At 40.2% G+C, this 23,908-nt stretch overlaps 3 protein-coding genes across 6 annotated transcripts in view; 1 reads left to right on the top strand and 2 right to left on the bottom strand.

The window, feature by feature from the left end:
- LOC119895424 (cilia- and flagella-associated protein 54-like) overlaps positions 1–18,022 on the bottom strand; it is a 33,106-nt gene extending 15,084 nt beyond the window's left edge. For 2 of the 4 annotated variants that reach the window (XM_038708548.1, XM_038708549.1), the window contains exons 1-43: positions 17,750–18,021; positions 17,088–17,193; positions 16,386–16,535; positions 16,044–16,209; positions 15,805–15,863; positions 15,195–15,338; positions 14,672–14,785; positions 14,288–14,389; positions 13,621–13,813; positions 13,383–13,454; positions 13,132–13,244; positions 12,920–13,031; positions 12,392–12,477; positions 12,145–12,282; positions 11,725–11,872; positions 11,504–11,559; positions 11,192–11,320; positions 10,783–11,011; positions 10,431–10,564; positions 9,803–10,000; positions 9,598–9,690; positions 9,303–9,491; positions 8,916–9,034; positions 8,674–8,821; positions 8,306–8,461; positions 8,071–8,193; positions 7,617–7,733; positions 7,300–7,417; positions 6,718–6,810; positions 6,509–6,635; positions 6,250–6,352; positions 5,974–6,062; positions 5,650–5,847; positions 5,303–5,475; positions 5,062–5,216; positions 4,646–4,855; positions 2,124–2,323; positions 1,827–1,962; positions 1,330–1,459; positions 1,065–1,226; positions 755–964; positions 445–532; positions 103–273 (exon numbers count right to left, since the gene is read on the bottom strand). In XM_038708548.1, the coding sequence (XP_038564476.1) occupies positions 103–273; positions 445–532; positions 755–964; positions 1,065–1,226; positions 1,330–1,459; positions 1,827–1,962; positions 2,124–2,323; positions 4,646–4,855; positions 5,062–5,216; positions 5,303–5,475; positions 5,650–5,847; positions 5,974–6,062; positions 6,250–6,352; positions 6,509–6,635; positions 6,718–6,810; positions 7,300–7,417; positions 7,617–7,733; positions 8,071–8,193; positions 8,306–8,461; positions 8,674–8,821; positions 8,916–9,034; positions 9,303–9,491; positions 9,598–9,690; positions 9,803–10,000; positions 10,431–10,564; positions 10,783–11,011; positions 11,192–11,320; positions 11,504–11,559; positions 11,725–11,872; positions 12,145–12,282; positions 12,392–12,477; positions 12,920–13,031; positions 13,132–13,244; positions 13,383–13,454; positions 13,621–13,813; positions 14,288–14,389; positions 14,672–14,785; positions 15,195–15,338; positions 15,805–15,863; positions 16,044–16,209; positions 16,386–16,535; positions 17,088–17,193; positions 17,750–17,898 (5,906 nt within the window). In that variant the 5' untranslated portion in view covers positions 17,899–18,021. Of the gene's footprint in view, positions 1–102; positions 274–444; positions 533–754; positions 965–1,064; positions 1,227–1,329; positions 1,460–1,826; positions 1,963–2,123; positions 2,324–4,645; positions 4,856–5,061; positions 5,217–5,302; positions 5,476–5,649; positions 5,848–5,973; positions 6,063–6,249; positions 6,353–6,508; positions 6,636–6,717; positions 6,811–7,299; positions 7,418–7,616; positions 7,734–8,070; positions 8,194–8,305; positions 8,462–8,673; positions 8,822–8,915; positions 9,035–9,302; positions 9,492–9,597; positions 9,691–9,802; positions 10,001–10,430; positions 10,565–10,782; positions 11,012–11,191; positions 11,321–11,503; positions 11,560–11,724; positions 11,873–12,144; positions 12,283–12,391; positions 12,478–12,919; positions 13,032–13,131; positions 13,245–13,382; positions 13,455–13,620; positions 13,814–14,287; positions 14,390–14,671; positions 14,786–15,194; positions 15,339–15,804; positions 15,864–16,043; positions 16,210–16,385; positions 16,536–17,087; positions 17,194–17,749 lie in introns of all 4 variants that reach the window. The other 2 variants (XM_038708551.1, XM_038708550.1) reach the window with 2 other exon arrangements.
- Positions 18,023–19,447: 1,425 nt separating this feature from the next.
- LOC119895135 (alpha-crystallin B chain-like) lies at positions 19,448–22,105 on the top strand. Its single transcript, XM_038708018.1, has 3 exons — positions 19,448–19,772; positions 20,176–20,298; positions 20,388–22,105. Exons 1-3 carry the CDS (start codon positions 19,593–19,595, stop codon positions 20,577–20,579), a joined length of 495 nt encoding a protein of 164 aa, XP_038563946.1. The 5' UTR covers positions 19,448–19,592; the 3' UTR covers positions 20,580–22,105.
- Positions 21,966–23,863, bottom strand: mia (MIA SH3 domain containing). The gene is made up of 4 exons (XM_038708017.1): positions 23,368–23,863; positions 23,048–23,181; positions 22,838–22,948; positions 21,966–22,747 (listed from the first exon to the last, which is right to left on the bottom strand). The coding sequence occupies exons 1-4, from the start codon at positions 23,627–23,629 to the stop codon at positions 22,724–22,726; spliced, it is 531 nt and encodes a 176-aa protein (XP_038563945.1). The 5' UTR covers positions 23,630–23,863; the 3' UTR covers positions 21,966–22,723.
- Between the last annotated feature and the right edge of the window lie 45 nt (positions 23,864–23,908).

Here is a 23,908-nt window from a genome sequence, read left to right as displayed (position 1 = left end):
AGATCAAAACACATCCCTCAGGAGCAGGTAGGTTTTAAATGCATATGCTCATAACACATGAACAAGCACATCAAATTAATGACAAACCTCACAGAAACCTACTGTGCAATCTTAGCAGTGAGCTCTGCAGCCTGTAGACATCCCCAAATGCCAGCCTGTTTCAGAGTTTGTTGCAGGGAGCCACCCCCAAAGGACACGCCATCCCATTTGTCTAAAGTGCCTGAGCTCTGTAAGGCACAATCTACAGCTGTACTCCAGTACGAGTGTGCTGCCCTAGAGATAAAACAGAAGCAGGAATGAAATTATTAAAGAATGTAAGGAAAATCCTTAAAAGCTCAACTTACAGAGGGTTGCTGTATAATTACAGGTAAATGGATATAAATAAAAGTCTGTAGGCTTGCTTTAACACGCACACACATACACACTTAGCCAATAGATCCTAACCGTGTGTTTTCATTGTAGAACTGTAGGTTTCCCATTTCATGCAGTGCCAGAACTCTGAGGGAGTCATGACCGTTGGCCTGAAGATACTCTGAAGAAAGGTTGGGCGGAGATGGGAAGGGAAGTAAGACATTTATGACAGGCTGACACATACTTCATCCAGATATTCTGTGCAATTATCTTGTCATTTAGTCTTTCTATAACACATTTCACTCAGTGTCCCACCTATTGACCACTTCACAATACTTACCGCGTTTATATAAAGTGTGCTATAGAAGTATTTCTGTGAATTTTAAGTATATTGTGTTCTTACTAATGGAGGTGGAGTACGCAGCTGTGACAGTTGGCATGTGGTCAGGACTGACAGGGAGGCTGTAAAGAGCATTTGGATTACTGTAGTCCTCCTCTGTCAGGTCGCAAGGTTGGATGTTTGGATTGGGCATAACGATGGGACTGAAATCAACCCGGCTTGCGCAGTGGCTGAGATTTCTGCTCTGACAGGGTTGTAACTGTGCTGCAAAGCCTGGAGAGAGAGACACAAGCAGTGCAAACAGTGAGAGTTTCAAACAGTCGTATTCTGAGTGAGTATGTGTGTGTGTCCACTCAATCGGCACTCAACTCACAGGGCTGTGTGTATGCCAGAAGCAGCTGCAGCAATGAGCGACTATGCTGGAAGACCTGAAGAGAATATGGTCTTCTCTCAAGAGCTTGACGGTAACAGCTCAGTGTGTCTTCTACATCCAGAGGAACGCACACAAGGGACATGGATTGCTGTATTTCCGCACCTTAGACACAGAACATACATGAAAGAAACATTATATATGTTAACACAACCTGTCAAAACATGTTGTGAGATTGAAATATTTTGACATGAGGCTGGCTGCAAACCTTTAAGATCAACTACGTCTCCAGGAGTGGAGTTTGTGAGTGCTGTTTTTCTACGAATGTGTGGTTGCTGTGCAGGGTAAGGCGTCCACCCACTGAGCAGCTGGGAGCCTGCATAGCTCCTGTAAGTTACCTGAAATATAGAAAAGAGAAGCACCACATATATACACATTCAGTACAATATATACTGTACAATGCATAAGTGTACGCAAAACAGATTCAACAGGACAGAAAACACATGATTCTGTGATGCTGAATGATAACCATACAACCTCTCAAGACATTATCATCAGATTTCATACTTTTCATTTCGTTAATTTATTATATGGCATCATAAACAAAAGCCGAAAAATAAAACAAAGAAAAGCCTGAAAACAATATTTCTTGAAAATAAACACATACGCCACAGTGTTTCTGTAAAACTGGTTTTTGGCTTGGTTTTCCTCGTTACACTTTGATTACAATGCTTGAACATGTTTCTGTGTGTTGGTATGTGCTACCTGCTTGCCAGTGGCCTTCTGTGTCTTGACATGGTGTGGTTGTGGAACTGCAGGTCCTCCAAAATAACTAACCCTTTCAAGCAGCCTCCTCTGAGCATGGACTAGTAGAGGAGTTACGATCAAGGCATAACGTTCCCTGCAATAGACATATAGATGCAGGCGCATGCATACACACACACACACACACACACACACACACACACACACACACACACAAACACACACATTCCTGTTACTGAACAAAAATATGGCAATGTTAAAAAAGAGCAGTGCTTAGTGTAAATGTATCTTATGCACCGTGTGTATGAGTTGAAAACTAAGGCAAAGTGAGCTAGGCTTTCCCATTTGCCACTGTCATGGAGACGCTCCAGAGTGTGCAACACCAAGGTGCGGACGAAACGCAGGTCCACCTGAGTGCTGTCATCTAGTGGGGCTGAGAAGTGGAGACTGGATTCAAGCTCCTCCTCAGTCAAGTCGCTGTCATACAAACTCCACAGCTAGTTTGGACAAAGATAAAGATGAAAGTCACAAACAGGACCGTGCCATCCTCCCTTTGTAGCTGTAAATGTGTTTTTGTTCAGATGACAAGATGCACCTGTGTGCACCTCCGTGCTGTAGTGACCATAACAATCACTGGCAGCCTATGGACAATCTTTGCAATCTAGTTTTTTTTTTTATATATAATATATTAGGAAGGAATAATTATGTGTATGATGTTTACAGTTTTTTCTGAATGCTTACAGTTTTTTCTGAATGCTTAAGCGCTAATCGTGATTCTTGTAGCACAATTTCTAAAACTATTAATACGTATAGCAAAACCACTCACAGAGTTTGCAAAACTAAAAGCACAAACACTGCTTTGCACTCAGTTTGCAATTTTGTAACACACACTTAGCAAAACTGTAGGCACAATTCACTGCACAACACTCTTTTTGCAGAACTTTAAACACAACTCACACTCAATTACCAAATTTCCAACACACTCCTAGCAAAATTATACACATGTATGGCTATCATTAACACTATTTTGCCAACTGTCTGGCACACTTTCACATGTGAAAACTGTTAGATAATTAGTTCACTTTGCAATCAGCCTAAGCACTATAAATAAGCCACAGGTAAGCTGTCTGTGTGGAGTACAATGGAACGAGCAGTAAGAGTGAGAAGAGTGAGAATCAGAGGAGGCCGAGGAGGCCGAGGAGGCCGAGGAGGCCGAGGAGGCCGAGGGAGAGGACGTGGAGTTGAAGAAGCGAGAGGGTTAGAGGAAGTTAGAGGAAGAGGACAAGGAGGAGCAAGAAGAGGACGAGGAGGGGAAAGAGGAAGGGTAAGAAGAGTAAGAAATAGAATAACTGATGACATCAGAGCTACAATAGTGGACCATGTCATCAACCATGGGATGACCCTGAGGGAAGCTGGCCAACGGGTTCAGCCTAATTTGAGCCGCTACACTGTGGCAAGCATCATTAGGACATTTCGAAATGAGAATCGGTAAGTACTTTGTAGCACTGCCATACTCTAATGAGAAACACAACAGTACCATATATGCTAAAAATACTGAAATTGTTACTTTACAGAATTGCTAGACGTCCACATGTTGGGGGCAGAGGAAGAATGTTCACTCCAGAGCAAGAGACCCATATAGTGAACATGGGGATTGCCAATAATGCAATAAGACTGCGTGAAATACCGCAGCGCATAATTGATAATGATACCATCTTTCAAAATATACACAGTGTAAGCATTTCTGCACTAAGTCGTGTACTTGCTACTTTTTGTAGATGAGGCTGGTTTTAACCTCAGTAAAACCAGGAGACGTGGCAGGAACATTATTGGACACCGTGCTATCATCAACGTCCCAGGACAACGTGGTGGTAACATAACCATGTGTGCAGCTATAAGCCAAAATGGTGTTGTTCACCATCATGCAACCATAGGCCCATACAACACTGCACACATTATTGCATTCCTGGACACCTTACATGACATGCTCACTGTTCAGAGACCAGAGCAGACCAGATATGTCATCATATGGGACAATGTTAGTTTCCATAGGGCTGCTTTGGTCCGCAACTGGTTTACAGACCACCCATTCTTCATGGCACTCAACCTCCCTCCATACTCTCCATTCTTAAATCCCATCGAGGAGTTCTTTTCTGCCTGGCGCTGGAAAGTGTACGACCGTCCTCCTCATCAACAGGTAGCCCTTTTACAGGCAATGGAGGAGGCATGTGGAGATATTGACCAGGCATCATGTCAGGACTGGATACGGCATTCAAGGAGATATTTTCCCCGGTGCCTTGGACTGGAGGATATCGCATGCGATGTGGACGAAATTTTGTGGCCAGACCCAGAAAGACGATATGATGTAGGCTGATTGTTTTTTTTTTGTTTTTTTGTGAAATTACTATTTTGTGTTCTGACTTTGTCTTGGTTTTGATGAGTGTGAATAAACACCAATACTTGAAGTTTGGATCCTTGTATATTTACATGACACTATGACAAAAGTATGACCTCAAATTGACATCTGTACACAGAGAAAGCAAAAGCCAGATGTGTTTTGTATTCATACATCAGTGTGTAGTTGGCACATTGTGTGCTTAGTAGATGATGGCTTGTGTTTACTGTTTGATACGAAAACACCATTTTTACGAAGGTGTGAAGAGTTAATCTAGCTGTGTTCGCTTTTGCAAGAGAACTACAATGTTTTAATAATTGGGTGAAAAAAAATAGCCAATAGTTACAAAAAATGTGCTTAAGCAATCAGAAAAAACTGTAAACAAGCAGTTAAGTGTGTGTATATGGCTGTAAGCAACACTTACTCCTAGTCTGTTCAGCATGTCCATGATTAGGTCGGCAGCCAGCACCAGTAGCGGGGTGAAGGTGGTGTGCAGCTGGTCTGCTGTGATGGGAGAGGGAGGTTCAAGCTGAGCAGCTCTCTGTACTAGGATAGAGATTCTGCAGCTTTGCTCCCACACAGTCTGACACACACAGAGCAGAGTGGTCCAGTGGCTTCCACGATGGGCCAACACCTGGAAAATATTAATTTTAACAGATACATGAAATACTTTTTTATTATTATAATTATTAGTAATATCAATAGCACATACAGATAAAATGTAAAAATGTATATGACAAAAAAGTTAACAATGCCTGGATTTACACTGTATGGTCACATGTAATGTCAGCAGTTCTATACTTGTGTGGGAGTGTAAGCCCATGTATGTGTATACAATACCATGGCCCTTTGGAGATGTAAAGCAGCTTTATTAAGTGAGTCAAGCAGCAAGACATCAGTACGTCTATGCATCTTTATTTCTGGTTCCACAGTTTGAGAGGAGTCCTCTCCCTCCTCACAACTCTCCTCTGTGACAGAGTCATCAACTCTGACTGCTGGAAGAAAAGGTTGAAACAAGTGAGGAAACATAGACCAGGTGATATTTTTTCCTTTTAATTCTTCAGTGTGGCATTTTTCTCACCCTCCTTTTCGCTCCTGTCTTTGTGTGCAGCCACGTAATCCCTAAGACGGGAGTGAGGGAAGTCTCTCTTTGAGACAATCTTATATTCAGAAGACTGCTGTTGCTGTGAGTTCCTCCGCAATAGGACACCAGAGTAGGCCAGAGAGATACACAAGGGATCTAATTGGCTGTACCTGAAACACAGCACATACAGTTCATAATATTATAGGAATACACTCATGAATATACAGTCATTCAAATCAATAATGACTACACATACTACTATGTCTGACCTCAGATATCAAAAGCAACATTAAATATCTCAAAAAACACAGAAAAGTAAAGTAGCTGGTGTTCTGTTAGTGAACCTGTGCTGCAGGGTTCCTCCATGCAGCTGGTCTAGGTCCTGGTAAAGGAGTGCTAAATGGGCTTGAGCCAAGCTGTAGTTAAGGTGAGACTTCCACACCCTCTCCTCACAGCACATTTTCCTCAGCTGAGACTGCTTCTTGTGGCGTTGCACCATAGATGACATTAAGGTTAGCAGGTTCTCCACAGCCTGCATATCCCTACACACACATATAGAAGTAAATAGAAGTCCCAACGCACATTTAGTTATTGTGAAATCACACATATAATTACACAAAAACACAGACATCACCAACACACAGATGAACACACACAGAGATATGTACCTGTTAGTTCTCACTCTCTGAAGCATGCTGTGTGGCTTTTTCTGCTTTAGTTTCTTTCTTGTATCATCGTGAGAAGCTGCATTCTTGTTCTGATTCAAAAAGCAGAGAATGGTATTTATATTTGTATTTTATTTTAAGACAAAATTTTAAAATATTATTTCAGCAAAATCCTAGTCATTTATCATTAAAAAGTACATTACAAAGACACATCAGGATATTTTATGTCCTTCTATACATGTATGTGTGTGTATTTTTGCGCATAATTTGTATTTTCACCTGGAGTGGTTCATTTCCTTTTGGAGCCTGACCAATACTTCTTCTTTTACTCTGACTGTTTCCCTCAAGACATTTTGTGGACAGTCCCATCACCTCGTCACGTCTGACAAAGAGAGAACCACTCACATGCTGTAGTCTTTACCAGCGTAGGCAAAACCGCTACCATCAATAATACATTGCAGTATGCTGTATAAGTAAGTGGACAGTAATCTGTTGTTTGACATTTTGAATAAAACAGTATACATTCCTAAAGGCACACCTGGAAAGAAATTCAAATGTGCATTGCCCCCACTTTAACACAAGGTCTGGGTGGCCTTCTTCCATGGTTCTCTGGAGAAGTAGTGCTGCAAACTCAATAAAATATTCCTTGCGTCTGTGCTTCATCACTAGAACACATACACAAAAACACAGGAGCGAATGAACAAGAATACTTATTCATTTATTCAAAAGTATGTGTGTGCTACTTACCATCACGATAGGCATCCTTTAATGTGCTTTTGGAGATCAGCTCATATAATATGGTGGGATCTTCACAGCCAGTCAGCGGGCGTGAAATCTCTACTAAAAAAAAGACAGTTGTATACTATGTGGAGCTTAGGAAAAAATACTATTTGGAGCTATGTGTAACTGTGATATGATCTATTATGCTTGACATAGTGTATAAAATTGTTCACAAAACAAATAAGATCCTTAAACGTAAATGAAAATGTAATGAAAAACTTGAATCTGTCTTACTAAAGAGATATGTTACATAAGTAGTGATTGTTTTGGTGAATAAGGTTAGAAAGTAACAGCAGACTCAAAAGTGTATTATAAAAGATATATATTTGTTAATACTACTGTATTTCTTTTCTTACTGTCAACTTTCATCTGGTGTGTATTATTTGTTGCCAAAATGTTGACATAAAAGCTATCCTGGCATATTTTAACAAACATGGCTTTAAGTACTATTAACAAGGCAGATGCCACCTTGTTTTTTTAACTTATGTACAGTACTTTCAAAATAAAATCAATTAGACAGGTGTATGTGTGTGTAACACTGTGTGTTACCATTGTCTGCTGTGAGAGCTGCTTCAGGTGTGATAATTTTCTTGTCCTTCCAGTGCAGTGCCTTCAACTGAAAACTTGCCTTCATTTCACCCTTGATTGCAGCATGATCTGTCTTAGACTATGCACACACACCCATGCATGCACACGCACACACACACACACACACACACACACACACACACACACAGGAGTCATTTGTAGAAATCTGGAAATACACTGGGAATAGTTTTAATTAAACTTCATTATCTAAAATCATTCTAAGTTTGAGGATAAATCATGAAATAAAGCTACACTTTCCCACTGTTCATTTCACCCACAGTTTCATTGGCAAGTCTGCTGATCTGCAGCTGGGCATCATAGACTTCTTGGAGCAGCCTGCGACCACAGTCCATCACCACAGATGCCATCTGATGCTCCCTGAGCACACGTAATGCCTGGTCATGAAGGATGAAGGATGAGAAATTATTTTCTGGTTGGTTATCATTTGGGATATCTGAGAAGTGTAAGTCACTGTGGATGAGTGCATCTACTAAATACTGAATGTCTATGAATGGCGAATCAAAGTACCTCTACACTTGGTGACACAGTTCTTTAATACAGGCTGGGTGTCACCTTGATGGAATTATACCTATAAAGTCACAGTATTCTTTGGAGGCATATTTTTGTCAATATGAAGGCAAGTTAAGAGCTAATGGTAATTTCTAGCATGCAGTACTCACACACCACCTTTTTAAGACCACATAAACTGTCCTTATACACATGCAGACACACCTTCGACAGGTAGTAGGTGATGCAGGCAATCATGTGCATAAATGACCCTGAAGTGTTTCCAGTCCATTTTTTTTTGAGAAGACCTGAATTCTCCTCCAGAACTATCAAGCATTTCTTTAGCACCTGAAAATCAGAACACAGACAAAAGTATAGCAACACATAGTTGTGAATTATTTTCAGCTTGTATTATGTTCCATTGTTAACAAACTAAAGTTGAACAGAAGTTTTTGCATACCTGTACCACAGGGGTGCAAGTGATCTGATGGAAGATTACAGGGGCCAAGAGACTATAACAGCTTACAACAGCTTGCACAGCAGCACTATCATCATTCAACCACAGCGCCAGGTCCATGGCCACCAGCATTCGCTCACACTCCGCTAGTCTGGCTTCCTACATACACACAGGTGCACATCTCATTTATTTATGTTCATGTTAATTCAAAATATATTTTGTTTACATCAATACAAGCAAAAACTGGGCATACAATTTCACACTATGATGAACAACAATAACTATACAACATATTTTTTATGTTACATTCCTTTTGGAAAATACAGATTTGCTGTAGATGCACACAGCTCTATCCAGTTAAAAATGTTTACCTGTTCCCAGATAAAAGGTCCACTGTCACTAAAAGAGCCACAGTAGAGCGATCCTTGAAGAATGTTTATCTCTGTCTCAACAAATATAGAAGTGAGGAACAACTGACAGAGGTGAGGAGATGAGTGTTGCAGGGTCTGGACACGCAGCCTTCAGGTTGGTGAATAGGGATAGAGTAAAAGGAGATTAGCATACGCAAAGTAATTCAAATACCATGACTGTGTGGATATGTTTCCCTCCTCACCCTGTGGTAGCGAGTCTATCCTGTGTGATGTGGGACCCAGTGTCGGGATACGTATAGTGGCTCCACAGTTCCCTGCAGGCTCTCTTTGCTATGGCATACTGCTCTGTTTGATATGCCACCTGAAGGAGAAGTCAAAAACCATACAACCATCATCCTGCTTTTTCTCTTGCTCTGTTGGCATCAGTATGAAGGTGTCCATCAGTTTGACATGGGCCAAAAATCCCTATGTGTGAGTGTTTCTCCTCGTATGGTCATTACACCTTACCCTACACCCAAATAAAGCGATCTGACCATATGTGTTAGCACGTGTACCCAGCAAGTGACAAGTGTGGTGTGGCGACAAACTAGTGTTTACTTGGTTGTAGTTTTCACTAGAGTGTAGTGTACCTGAGCCAAGTGAACCCACGTCGAGAGCAGTGGTACTGGCATTGATGCTAGCAGTGGGAATGTTGTCACCCCTGTGGTGTTGCCCAGTAGCTTGCCCTGGCTATTGTAGGCTGCAACAGCAAACACATATTTCTGGTTGGGCACCAGCCCCTCCACCCTCAGCATGCACTCACCAGAGAGTGCTGGTACCTTTAAACATACAAAGTCAGACCTAATTTTAGGGGCACATACAAGGCCATACAAGATGACACAAATGTGTCCCACTAGACCCTTCTGTGAAGGAGATAAAATGTACCATATTTCCAGTTCCTGGCAGGCTGCAGTCTCCAAGGCGGACTTTTCGGTTAATGCCCTCAGCTGCACGGCCACAGAGCTGGTACCAGCACACCTGCAAAGAAACAAAAGCACAAAGAGAAAGATATGCAAAGATATGAAAAGTATAGAAATTGTGTTGGATTGTTAGATTAGTAAACAGACATATAATTAAAAGCAAATCTCACTTGTCCCTCCAAGGTATAAGGTGCCGGGGCAAAGGTAAATGAGTGGTCAGTGCGTGAGAGTAGAATTGGAGGAGGTGGAGGGTTTTCTTCTTCCTCCTTAATCCCTTTCTCTTGATTTTGGACAAGAGTCTTTGGGATAGTGGAGATATACAGTTTTCTCTCTTCCACGCCTGCTTTCTCTATCAGGGTGGAGGCCTCCTGGCAAGAGCACACGGACGAACCAGTTGAACATTCATTACATTTCATAGACTCACCTCAATCATCTGCCATCAGTAAAAGTGGCTACATCTGAGGTCTTTCATTTATACAGTATGTAGAGAAATGAATTATGCCATTGAGGCCTTAAGTAAAAGGTTTAAATTCAAACAATTGACTACACTAGTTGATTTCACTGCCTTAAGTTAGAGAAATAAGAGTTTATTACAGTTAAGCCGTATTAACAGGGTATTGTGTAGGTTATATAGTATTTTTAATTTAAAGATCATATTTTAAGCAAGCATATTTTGCATCTCTTTTCACATAAATATACATGTACACATTTACAAACAAAGGTGCATATTACTGTAGTGCATGTGGAAAGTGCGTAGTTGTGACTGTGTCTAAGAAAGTGCGCATGTTTGTGTTTTACCTCTAGCAGACTCTTGATTTTGTTGCTGTTATTTGGCTCCATGCTGTTGTACACCAGCAAGGCTTTCTGGATCAGGAAAAGGGCCTTGGACACCTTGTTCTTTTTGATCCGATCCAACAGTTTCGACTCTGTGACTATACATAAACGATAAACCACCATATTTAGACCCATTATTTGCGTCTACAAGTAACCATGATTTATTGTTTGAGATTTCAACTTCGTAAATCAGAAAGTGCAAGATCACTCATAAAATTTAAATTGCAAAATTGAGTACAAACTCAGTGTAGGCAAAACGTTACTTCATTCTCACACCACGCATAAGTAAATTTGCCAGTGCGGCAGTGAGTCTGACCTGCATTTAACTGCAGTAACTTGAGGGATGCCCTGTGGTGGATGATGTCTAGCTCGAGATGAAGGTCGGTGGCAAGAAGGTACACACGTGTGGAACCTTTAATATCTGATTCTGTCTTAGATTCCAATTCTTCTTTTTCTGTCATACTTATTTCATCTTCTTCATTTCCCACTTCTGATGATGTCGGAGAAGATAGGGAGGGAGTCGATGGAGGGAGGAGACTAAATTTCTATCAGAACAAGAAGAAAACAAGTTGGAACAACACTGACCTACTGTATTTTCTGAATCTACACTTATTTCCTGTAGATTTTACACACGTTTTGCATCTGTCCCATTCTATTTATCTAGAATGAATAGACAGACTTTTTACCAACCTCTTTTACATACGTGTGACAGGATAACTGCCTACCTGCATGAAGGCAGAGTCAGTGATTGCTGAGCAATCTTTGGGCAGCAGCAGGGCTACACCCTTTGACAGAGCTTCAAGACCCCTCTCCACCACCTCACACACCTTCTGAAGCAGCTCTGTACTTGAACTCTACAAGCCACATAAACATACAGATTGGACAACAGTTTTGTTTGCAATATGTTTTTTGTATTTTACTTTGACTGAGTACTGCACATTGGCATTATATGTGACATTTGTCTTCTTATCATATCCATACGCTCGAATATACAGAACTATCATTAGATGCTATACACAGACATTCAATCCACATACCCCAAGAAGAAATAAAGCACTTGGCTTCACACCATCACTGCCTGCTTCACCAGCAGCTAGATACAAGACATGAGAATAATAATATTGTCACAGCTTTGGGTTGTGAAAAATGACATGTCTATGTGTGTGTATGTGACTGCGGTGGGAGTTTATCCTATATCGAGTGATATTCTATAAAACAACACAAGATCGAGTACAGAAGAAGAAACCTAATTTCTCACCTGGACAATGTGTTTGATTACTGCGTTCAGCTGCACTCTCTAGCAGTATGGCTACTGTGTGGATCATCTCTGCCATCAGTATGCAGTCAACAGCTGCCAGGTCACAGGCAAAGGCCACTTCACACAGCATAGACAGACACCACAGCCACTGCAAATATGTCCACAAATAATATCACATACAGATGAACAGAAATAAGTAGGATGTGTACATTAAACACACTGTGAAGTACATATACTAAGTTGAAGTATGTGTTTTATCCTGTCCAAATGAATGTTCCAGTCCATTTCACAAATCTCACTGTGGAGGATAAAGATAGCAGTTTTATATGTATATATATATATATTTATATGATAATAATGTGCTCCTATTTCAACAACTGTTGAACAGTTCCAGTAATGCTTACCTTTTTAAATACATACCATGTCATAATTATCTAGCTTCTCGAGGTACTGTGTAAACTCTAGGTTTTGCAGCTGATCCCTCTGCATCACCACCTTCACTTTACACCACAGAAATAACAAAACATCCAAAACCAGGTCCACATCTGGCTGCAACTCCTACACAAACACACACAGAATATACAGTCCCCCTCTGAGCTCTAAACTTTAATCTGGACCCTAATACTAGGCAGATCAAAATAAACATTCAAACAACATGGAAACTTACAGGAGTAGAGCTGCAAACAGACTTGTGCAGGGTGTCCACAAGGTTGATGAACTCATCACTCATTGAGAATGAAGATTTGTGTCTTTCTGTTGGAAATATCAAACAACACGACTGAATATAATTCAGAGATACCTGAAATCACTTTGAGATATTTGGATAACGGAGGCCTAATTCTAGGTTATGAACATAATAACCCTTTTTTAAAAACACACTAATCAGCTAATATTTAACATGAAGTAACTTGCTTATGATACTCAAAAGATTTGACAACAGCACGGCAAATAAGTGAAATAATAACCAGTGGTCCTGATAATTTTGTTCATTTTAAGTATTTTGTTTTAAAGCAACCTCAAGGAATAAGGAAAAGAAGCCAGGAGGCTGTTCAAGGATTAGCAATAAATACTGTAGTTTACAAGACTCCTTTTTAGAAAAATCACAGTATCAATATCCATTTCTCTACATAAAGTTTAAGAGGCTTGAAGATCTAAAATTGGTCCATATGTGTTTCCAAAGTTTCATTATTACTACCATCAATCATGTTCTCTCTAGGACGGCTCCTCTGGGAAGACAGCAGACTATTGAAACTGTCAAGTAAAGCAAGCTCCAGCTCTGCCCTCCTGAATGACTGACCTTCCACACCCTGACATGGAGACACAAAGAGACGCTCAAGATCATTAAGAGACACAGCACACATTGACATGAAAAATGAGAAATGCAGCAGATGCTTGTGTGCTACTCACAGACAAAACCCGCAGCATCTCTCTGGCAAGTTCAGTAAATGCATCTGGCTGCTTGTACTGAAACAACAGCTTAATGAACCTCATCGCAGACATGATGGGTACTTTGTTTTCTCCTAGCAACACAACACATCACATTACTTTTGACTGATTTCAAACTATTGCACAAAGCAAACACCTTGCAGCACATGATAAAGTGCTGTACATGTTGAGTATAATGTGAGATAAAAAGGAGATTGAAAACAGTGACTAACCTGTAATGGCTACATCCATTAGAGTGGATGTTGGTGTCAGTGCACTCAGAGGCTCACTAGTAGTTGCGAGTCCTTCACACATAGGAACATGCAAGTACATTACTCAATACTCACCTTAACTAAACAATTACATTTGAAAAATTCTAAAGCATTTGCAGCAGTGTCATGTTTCTTCTTAACTGTGCACTTACTATAATCACTGCAGAGTGTTTTTCTGTTATGTCCAAGCTTTACTAACCTGATAATATACTGACGCCAGCAGACAGGAGTTCAAGGATCACCTCCTGCAGCTCTGGGTCATCTGGCATCCTTGTCTTCAGTGGCCGTCTGGTGCTATCCCATAGTGCTTCCAAGATTCCCAAGAATTGTGCTGCGCTGCTGTCAAACAGGCCCATTAGCATGCGCTCTGTTGTAGTACGAGGCCATGGTGCCTACAGTAGATAGAAACAGGCATACCATTTAGGTAGGTAAGAAAAACATTAACTCACAAAATGAGTTGACCACCCAAGCAAACAGCCTGCCACAATTAATACTGATATACAATTAAAATAGAGCTCTCTTGGAGATACCTCTTTAGTTGGGATAAGCCACATGTGGGAAATAGCAATCACAAGAATAAACAAAAGTTGTAACAATTAAATTAATTATACAAAATCCAACAAGAATATATAAAAATAGAATATCACTTTTTCAAAAGGTTTCAAAAGAAGTAGACAGTAATAGAGAGTATGCAGTTATTCACAGCAAACTTAACAAACATACATTTTATTTACCACTTTAACAGGTGTTAGCGTGTGTTTAGCAGTTCTACAACACTGACAAATGTTTTTAAAGTGACAATGAGTACTTCAAGATGACAGGTAACACTGAATATGATGACACAGCAGTAAGGTGGATCTTATTACATTGGGTATGTCCTTCAGGGTGCTTCTGCTTTTGATTCTGAGCATGTTTTTGGGCCTCCTTCTGGCCTCAAACACTACACGCTTGAACATCATGGCAGCCAGCTGAAAAGAAAGTGGATGAATTTGATAAAACAAATAGAGCCACTGTTTGCTCTATTCTAGCACAAGTTATTAAAAAAGAAATGTGGCATCTCATGCTTGGTCTGTGTAGACTTCACTTCAAATGGCACTTTAATTGATTAGATACTGTATGATTAGATATATGATTAGATTGGCCTAGTTTTACATTTGCATGTACGATATGTTCCTTGCATGCTTTTGAAATGTGGGAATGATCACCACTATATACCACCATCATATATTTTGATGAGAGGAGTCTCCTGCCTTGATAGAGGCTTCTTTGAAAGCTCTCTGAGTCTCTCTGGTGGTAGGAACTTCATTCTGCTCCTCCATCTTTGCCAGTTCATTGATTTTTCCAAGGGCTCTCCTGGCAAATTCCTGAAAACGTTTTAAGACACACAAACAGCACCACAAATGGGTTATAGGACTTTCAGAATAAATCAGGAATTCAGTTTAAGAACCTTTTCTATGTGACTTCAATATGTGAATTATATTTAATATATCATTTCAATTTATGTCCATACATTATAAACATGTCACCCGTATTTTATTTTAACACATTGAAACCTTGAAAGCTAAGCATAAGAAATACATTATTTAGCATGTGTTTCGAACAGTAATATCTTCATACAGCAGATAGATTGCATTATATGGTTCAACGGAATCTGCAGACAGATCAACACCAGGTGACGGTTGGTATTAACAGTATAACTTATTATCAGCCTGTGAATATTCTGTTGAGTGTGTGTTTGTAGGTGTCTGGATTCAGATGACGTGCCACTCTCACCTCCGCCTGCACCGCAGCCTGGTTGTCATAGTAACAGTGGCAGACGGCACAGTAGAGTGTGACGATCCATGGCAGATAGTTAACAGTCATCAGAGGGATGGAGATCTCTAAACTAATGCTTGCCCATAGAAGGTACTCCAGAGCCTGGACAGGATCATAAAGGTGGTATAAAGAAAGGATCATGACACACACACACACAATTTTATCTACATTATAAATCACACAAATTTCTGGTTATATCACATCATTCAATTGGTAAAAGTACCACTCAATTATAGGAGTTGCATGTTGTCGTTCTCAGTCACAACACACCAGAAGGAGGATAAGGACTCCAACCAATGTGCATAATAGAATGCATAACTGAAAGCTCACTTTTGAAACCTCAAATACCTTTTCAGTCAAAATTAGCGCAAACCAAACCAACCAGTAAGAAAAATCTCCCAGTGGCTCATCATTAAACACTTGACACAACACAATTGATTCACAACTTCTGTCACGTATCATTCTTATAATTTTATCTTTCCATTTAGAGTGTACCAGACATGGCAAAAACTATCTAGATATATCAGTAGTGTCACTTAAGTAACATCTACCATCTATCTCTAAGTACCTGCGCACTACAATTCATGGTCATCAGGTAACGGCAGATGGTGTAGATGTGTAACGAACCTGGAAAAGATAAGTAATATGGAAAATAGGAGTTTAGATTTTGCAATTTAACATCAAATACAGTACAATCTTATAACTTCTCTTTAAGCAACAGATAAATCATGACTCAACTCATTCTTCCTTAATTTTCTTTTCAGACAAAAAGCAAATACAGGACAAAATTATATAAGTTGTGCTAACCATTATATATCTGCCAGCAGAGGTGCTCATGTTGCTGAAAAGCCTGCATCATGATCCTGATGAAGTTCAAAACATGCAGCAGTTTAGAGAGTCCCTTCTGGCTGAGGACACTGTGCCTTTTCACCTGCTCAAATATACACAAGGCACAGCCCTGCATTGCACGGATCTACACACACACACACACACACACACACACACACACAATTTACATACTGAGATATATCAGATACAGATATCTCAAAATGTCAATGACCTTTCTCCACATGACAAAAACGTCTGTGAACAGTTAAACATTTCACAAACAGAGACATACTGCACACATGCTCACATAGTACAGTGTACCTTCATGGTAAAGATATCTTGGTCTGTATCAAAACCTTCAGGGAAGAAGCAAGCCATGAAGTGGTCCACATCTGTGATGTCAGTTATTTTCACTGAATTGAACTGCAGGAGGTGGAGACTGTAGCCATGCCAAAGAGCCAGTTGGTACAACTACAGATGAAGAGGAGAAGGTCGAAAAATGGAATGTCAGCTGTCAATATGTTTTGCGCAAAAGACATCTTGGCCAACTAAACTGACAAATTATAGGGCCAACTGATGAATAATAAGGACAGGAAAGAGGCAAGGAGTGTGATACAACATTAAAGGACAAGAGGTTGTCAATGTAGAATAAACCATGCAAATTGTATAGGCTCAACAAGTAACAGAACTATTTCTCTTTTTCATCTCAAAGATGGCTTATATTTATGGCATTATGACAGACATTACTAAAATAAATATATTAAATAAATTTCAACTTATTATGATTATGAATTATGAACCTGAAGCATTTGGCATCAGGTTATTTATTTGAATGGCTGATATCCTAGTAAGCATACTATGCACAGCACCCAAAACACTGACTATGGTTCCTCTCACCACCCTCATTATACTGATAAAAAATTATGAATCATGGATTTAATTAGTTTTGGATGAAATGCAGTTGGAAAAAGCAGAGGACAGCTATTACTATTAGTAGGTATTATCTAGGCTACAGTGAATTACCTTTATCCCAAATAGAAAATCTGCAATCTGCAGCATGCGCTCCTGGTACAACTTCGAAGGCAGTCGATGTTTGTACTTCTTCCATATCTCCACGAGGATTTTAATCCTTCAAAATAAAAAATAACAAAAAATGTTAATGTTAAAATTTACAATGTAACCAGACTGACACAAGGACATTTTACATTTATCTCACAATGTTAATAATCCTAAATCGGAGCACCTGTTTCATTGACTGTTTATCTAATTTACATAAACAAATACTCTAATATACTGATAATAATTCAGAAAACAAAAATTAAACATTTTGCTTTCACATTCAGCCAAAAATGAGCGCCCCTATTGGTGTAGAACCACTAACAAACTTGTGAGTTGGTCATTGCTTCTAAAGGAAAGGTGAGGTTGACATAATGTGGGCCCCCAGTTTCAAATTTCAAAAGAGAAACCTTTCCTGCCTGTTTGCTACAACTAATAAGTGTTAAACGCCATAACATAAACAAATTGATTATAGTAGTTAGCTAGATAAATATTAACGTTAACGTTTTTCTTCTGACATAACGTTACAGCTGTCATTGGGGCAGCTACCAGGTAACTGTTTAGCTGACTGCAAAGTTTAGTTAAAGCTAACCACCTCACGTTAACTTCAATTAACGTTAGTATCTCACCCTTTAGCATAAGACACGTTGTTGTCTTGGCTCGACTGAGAAGCGAATCGTCTCATCAGTGTTATAAACGAGTTAACGTCCCGTTCAAAGGCTGAAATAACTGGGTTTCTTTTATCAAGTCTGCCGTAATATGAAGCCGGTAAGTCCATTCCTCTGGCCACAGCGGCAATTTTAATAAACTAAGGTCTGTTAGCTAACATTAAGTAGCTCCAACAACAAACTGCTCAAAGCGTCTGGGTAAGGCACATCACCGTGGTAACGAAGGTAAACAGACAGGAAGCAAATGATCCAACAGGACCATAAGGTTACCCACCACATGCAAAAACAACCAGCAAAAGTTACACAACATTATAACGTTATAGATACCCAAATTATTTAGATACCTCACCACCATCCACAAAAACTGTAACATAAGTTTTACTACACATGGATTGCCAGTTATGCAAAAATCAGGTCAGACAAAAACAAATAAATAAATATAAGCCATATAAGTTTTGAAAGAAGAAATAACACAATAACACTGCATATATAATCAATAAAACACACAGTTGCTCAATTCAGTATTGTTAGATATTATCATACTGTTACCGCTACAGCCTGACTCTTCTCTCCTTGTGCTACTGCTACACTATGTTTTAGCATTTACCATTATCCTGTAAGTTGTCAGATACCTAGTTGCTAGGTCTGGCTTTAAACTAGCTTTTGTGGGTTATCTGTTCATCCTGCTAGCTAGCTCACCTGGTAGAGCACCACATGTACAGTGGCTTGGGATTCCATTTGCTGCATTTCATCCTCTCTCCCACATTGTCTCTCCAGCTGTTCCTATCAAAGAAAAGGCCCCCAAAAATTCACCAAACTCATCTTGGCCTGTCCAAATGATAGCCCAGTATCTTTAATTTAATCTGGGACAACTATGCAGGACATAATTTTTTGGTGATAAAAAAGGTAGTAGGCCTAATTGTCATCAGTGATTCTCAGGTTCAGTAAAAATGGCAAATGGTAAAGTCTGGCACAATGCCAGGGCTTGGTGATGGGTTGAAGGCAGACTTATGGTGGCTGTATGAAGTTTCTTTAGAAACTCAGTGCTTGCAGATAACACACATGCAATATGTACAGTACTCCGACATTGGAGACAACACAACTGGCAGGATGAAGCACAGACTGATAGAAATTTGGTTGGCACAACTGTTGCACAGTTGGAAAGGACTTCATATTTTACATCTGAGCTCATAGCAAAATGATACACGCTTAGAATGTCACCTAATGCTGCCCCCTACAAACTCATCAATTCCCATTCATGCTCACATCCATTCTGCACACAAACCTAAAGCTTCTGGCACCCAGAGCACAGCAAGCTAATGCTCTGGCAGCTGTTCCTCAAACACACACACACACAATCACACGCAGACACACACACAGATCCAGACGGGGGCATTTCCTGGGGAATGAGTATGGGGGCATCAGCAGTACTCCGAGCCAATGTCACCTCATGACTGTGAGAAGGGAGCGACAGAGACACAGAGTTTTACAGAGACGTAGAGAGAGAGAGAGCGAGAGAGAGAGACAACCAGTCACAGTCAGACATGAAACAATGAGGGTGATGGAGGGATAAACAGTTGACATCATTGTTCCAGAAAGATCAGCCTGTTGGCAAAGTCACTATGCAAGTGTGCATGGGAGGTTACAGAGGGGAGGGGATGCAGAGGACGTGATCAGAGACAGGGCCCGGGTGGGATAGGAGGGAAAGGCCTATAAATGCGCCACAGGAGAGCACAGCAGCACCCATCCCAGTCCAGGTCCTCCTGCTTACCCATCGTTTTTACATCCCCTCTGGAATCACATCATGGATATCCCCATCCAATATCCCTGGTACCGTCGGGCTTTCCCACGTCGACTCTCTGACCTCGCCTTGACAGAACCTCTTACTGATTGGCCACTACTCTGGCCCTTGCCCTGGTCCTTCTCCTGGCTGCGTCCTTCGTTCATGCGTTGGTTCAATTGGTCCGACAATGGACACAGTGAGGTAAAGTAAAATTCAACTGTATCTTTAAAATAATCAAATTGTCTAAAATACCTACAAGTTGACTATTGACCTATTACCAGTATCTCTTCTAATACTACTTATAATAAAAACAGTATTAATAACTAATGTACTGTAGTGTGTAGAATCATGTGACAGGCCATTAGATGCATAGACATTTTTAATATGTGATGTATTTGTAAGATTTTACATTAATGAGTGAAAAATGCCACTGAAGAATATCTTTTTCCACTGATGCCACTCCCTGTTTAATTTAGAAGTATGAGTCTTGCACTGAGATTACAATAACAAGCGATTGTGTGTTTTTGTGACCAGTGGACTCCAGACTACAAGCTTGCAAAAAAAGTTGTGAGTACTGTTCCTAACAGTTGTATTGTTTGTGTAGATGCGCATCGAGAAGGATCGTTACATCATTTATCTGGATGTGAAGCATTTCTCACCTGAGGAGCTGTCTGTCTGTGTCAGTGACGAGTTCATCACAATACACGGCAAGCATGAAGACAGACAGGTTAGAGGGACTATAGAGATCTGCACATAAATAGTCAAACAACGATTGACTTTGGTGACACTTTACTGACACACTAATTCTGTTTCCAGGATGACCATGGCTTTGTGTCAAGAGAGTTTGTGCGAAAGTACAGGCTTCCTGCTGGCGTGACAGGTGCTGATATCACCTCCTGTCTGTCATATGATGGGGTGCTTACAATCACTGCGCCTCGGTCATTTCCTGGTCCCGAGCGCAGTATTCCTATTTCCTGCGAAGATGGAACACAGAAACAGAAAATGTAGATCTGACGCTTCTAACACTGTTTCACAACTAACCCAAAGTGCTGCCTGTTTTTATATTTAACCTCTTACAGTTTTGATGGCAGTTCAGTACACGTATACAGTAGGCAAGGCATACAAGTCTAGATATTTTTAAGTGCAAGTGCCTTCTAATAAACCAGTATCTCATTCCTAACTCACTGTTATTCCGATGTTTCTGCAAGACAATGATGCTTTAAAACCAAAGGCTAATATGTTGAACCCATGAACTGGAGTGAGGTAGAGGATAAAAAAACTCCTGAGAGTTATTTTCCCTATCACAAGCCTAAAGAATCACTCTTAAAACCATACCTCTCTGCCAGAAATATTCACACTACTGTGTATGTAAATGACCGATTACACCTAATCGTATTTTGAAAGGCATTTCCTTTCCTGCATCAGGCATTTGAATGTTATATCATGTCTGTACTGGCCCTGCAGTTTAGTGGCAGAATTGTAAGCGTTTGTTAACTGAACCCAAACTAGCTTGCAGCGCCTATTCATTTTGCAGGAAATATACATTTAAGTGAGTGGAAATGCAAATAATTCTTCTCAAAATTGCCCACAGAAGATAATACCAAACTGAACTTGTTAAATGTATATGTATCTACAGGACACAGTGCTCTGCTTTGTTTGTGTATGTGTGAGGAGGAGGTAGTTCTCTGGAGGCATGTACAGTCATTTTTAGTTTGTTCACTAAAAAAGGAAGCCACCATTGGACTTGGGACCAGGTGTGTACTCGTTGAGAGGAAGAAAGAGGGTGAATGAGCACGAGGGAAGGTTGTGGACGTGGGAGGAACTGATGTTTGGAGAGAGACAGCTTTCATCACGGGGCTCCTTTTCTGCTGGGGAGCATGGCCTCTGAGCTGCTAAGTAAAGTGTGTGTGCGTGCGTGTGTGTGCGTGTGTGTGTGTGTGTGTGTGGTGTGTGTGTGTGTGTGTGTGTGTGTGTGTGTGTGTGTGTGTGTGTGTGTGTGTGTGTGTGTGTGTGTGAGTGAGAGAGCAAATGTGCTTGTAGATGCAAGAATTACAGCTTTATCATTCCTTCATACTGGCAACAACCCTCTGGCATATTAACACAGAAAACAACAAAGAGAATAAATGTTGAAACTCAAACTCATAGCTGTGTGTTGTTTTTATGTGTGAAGCTTCACATAACTTCATACACATGGGGAGAAGAAATTACTTTCTTACCTGATTTAAAACAAGAACTCACATATTTGTTTTTGTCAAGTCGGTGTAGATTTATATGATAATCATGATAATCATTCTGTCAAAAATAGGTCTTATTTCAGTGTCATACAAAGGATTAACATAAAAGCAGCAATTACAAGTTTTGTGGATTTTTAAAGGAATGTCAGATAAAAATATGTTATTTTCAACACTAATTTCTTTATTTTGCCATTATCAAACATGCAAACAACGTTTTAACACAAATACTACTGCTTCCATTTACTTTAATCCACTCTGCACTCTTGCATGTGCATTAGACATACATCAGCTTCCTTTTATTCTAATTACTCAATATGATAGTAGGCCAGAAAACCTTTTCTGAAAAAACCTTTGTTCAGAAAAAATTAAATTGGAAAAAAAGAAAGTATATGTAGTATATTGCATAAGTAACCTGTATGATAATTACATTTTTCTGCTTAATTGCTGTACCTTTTAGTTAAATTATTGTTATATTTTACACCCAAAATTAAAAGAGCAGCTGACATTGCTCATAGACATTTCTTGTGTATTCTTTTGTGATACACAATCATGAAGAAAGAGTAGTTGTTTAACATATTGTGTAAATAAAAGATATGCATAATTTATAATTGTGAAACCTTTTTAAAACACATTATTTCACTTTTACACTTACACTTAATACTTGTCATACCTGCAAAATATATATAATTGGTATGATGGAGAAGAAAAGAGACACAATAAGTCAAATCTGGAGCGTTAAGCAACAATGGTTCTTTCTTCAGTGCTTTGAACTGTTTCTGTATAGAGCTATTATCCTCATTTTCTAAAGTGCAGATTATGAATGCTGTGGATACCTACGTACTGTCATATATTATGTAAGATCATATGATACCAAATAAAGTGGAAGGGAAGTTGTCAACAAGAAGGTTGTTCTCCTTATCAGTAACAGTAGAAGTCCCATTCCTGGAAATAAGAAGAAAGGTAAAGAATTATGAGAAAGCATCATAATGCATACGTGTGTGTGTGTGTGTGTGTGTGTGTGTGTTCACTTACAGTAGTCTTGACTTCGGTGCTGGCTGGCATGAGAGGGTGTGTCTCCTCCACTATGCTGCTGGGGAAGTGGCCAATGCGAGCCTCCTGCTGCCCATAATAAGAGTCTTGTACCTGCAAACAGGTGGCGTAGATAAATGTTATTGACAACATCACTTCTTCAGGTCTCTTTGGCTAAAAGCTATGCCAAAGTAAAAGTTATTATTTACTTACACTGCCAGCCCAGAAAAGGTTCCCTCTGTCCTTTAGCATTGCATAGACATAGATGAGTTGCCCCTGTCTGATGGGGATGAACCTGCAATCTCCAGGGTAGTAATCCTGCAGTGCACGAGCTATCAAGATAGGATCTGTGCACGAGATAAGGAGAGTGACGTGAGTTGGGGAAGAAGGGCATCATAGGATTTTTGCAGTTTATAATCTTTGTCATAGTTTTATGCAAATTTCACACATGCTCTGTGATCATTTCGATTCTACCTACATGTGATCACAACATAGTTTAGCAGCAAAAAGAAGTTGTTGGGTGTGCTACTTACAGCTGCATTCAGAGTCAGCGCAGAGTTTCTTGTCAGCAAGTTTAGGCATCTGCCTTCCGGCGTTGGAAGTTGGCAGCAAAAGCCACAGTGAAACAGCAAGCCAGAGTTTGCAAAACATGTCTGTATGAGAACGCACTAAATGATCCAATGGCAGTTTTTGTTCTCTTGGTGAAGGTTTTTTGTTCCCTTCTGCCGTCTCTGAGAAGGAGGTGTAGTGATGGCCGTCCCTTTTTCCACTCTCCCTACCCCCTACCTTATACATGAGCACACACAGGGCTCCATTCAAATCCTTCAAGCAGGTAAACAGGATGGGGGACGAGGAGGAGGAGGGCCAGATTAGACAGACCCCTGCTTGTGTCCTGACCTTCCCCTCTCTCCATTTCTCACCCTGTGTAACCCCCACTCAAACAGCCGAGTGTTAAACCTTTTTGACAACGCATTCCTCAGAGTTAATCAGTGTTTTCCCCTACCTTGTCCAGCTGCTATCTCCGCAAACACGCCACTGACAGTTACCATCTTTCCTGTTCTACCTCTCAGTGTA

The sequence above is a fragment of the Micropterus salmoides genome, unplaced genomic scaffold (assembly GCF_014851395.1).
Source record: "Micropterus salmoides isolate LMB-PRFRI ecotype aquatic unplaced genomic scaffold, ASM1485139v1 Ms_hic_scaffold_9, whole genome shotgun sequence".
NCBI lineage: Eukaryota > Metazoa > Chordata > Actinopteri > Centrarchiformes > Centrarchidae > Micropterus > Micropterus salmoides.
This window is presented reverse-complemented; position numbering and strand designations above follow the sequence as displayed.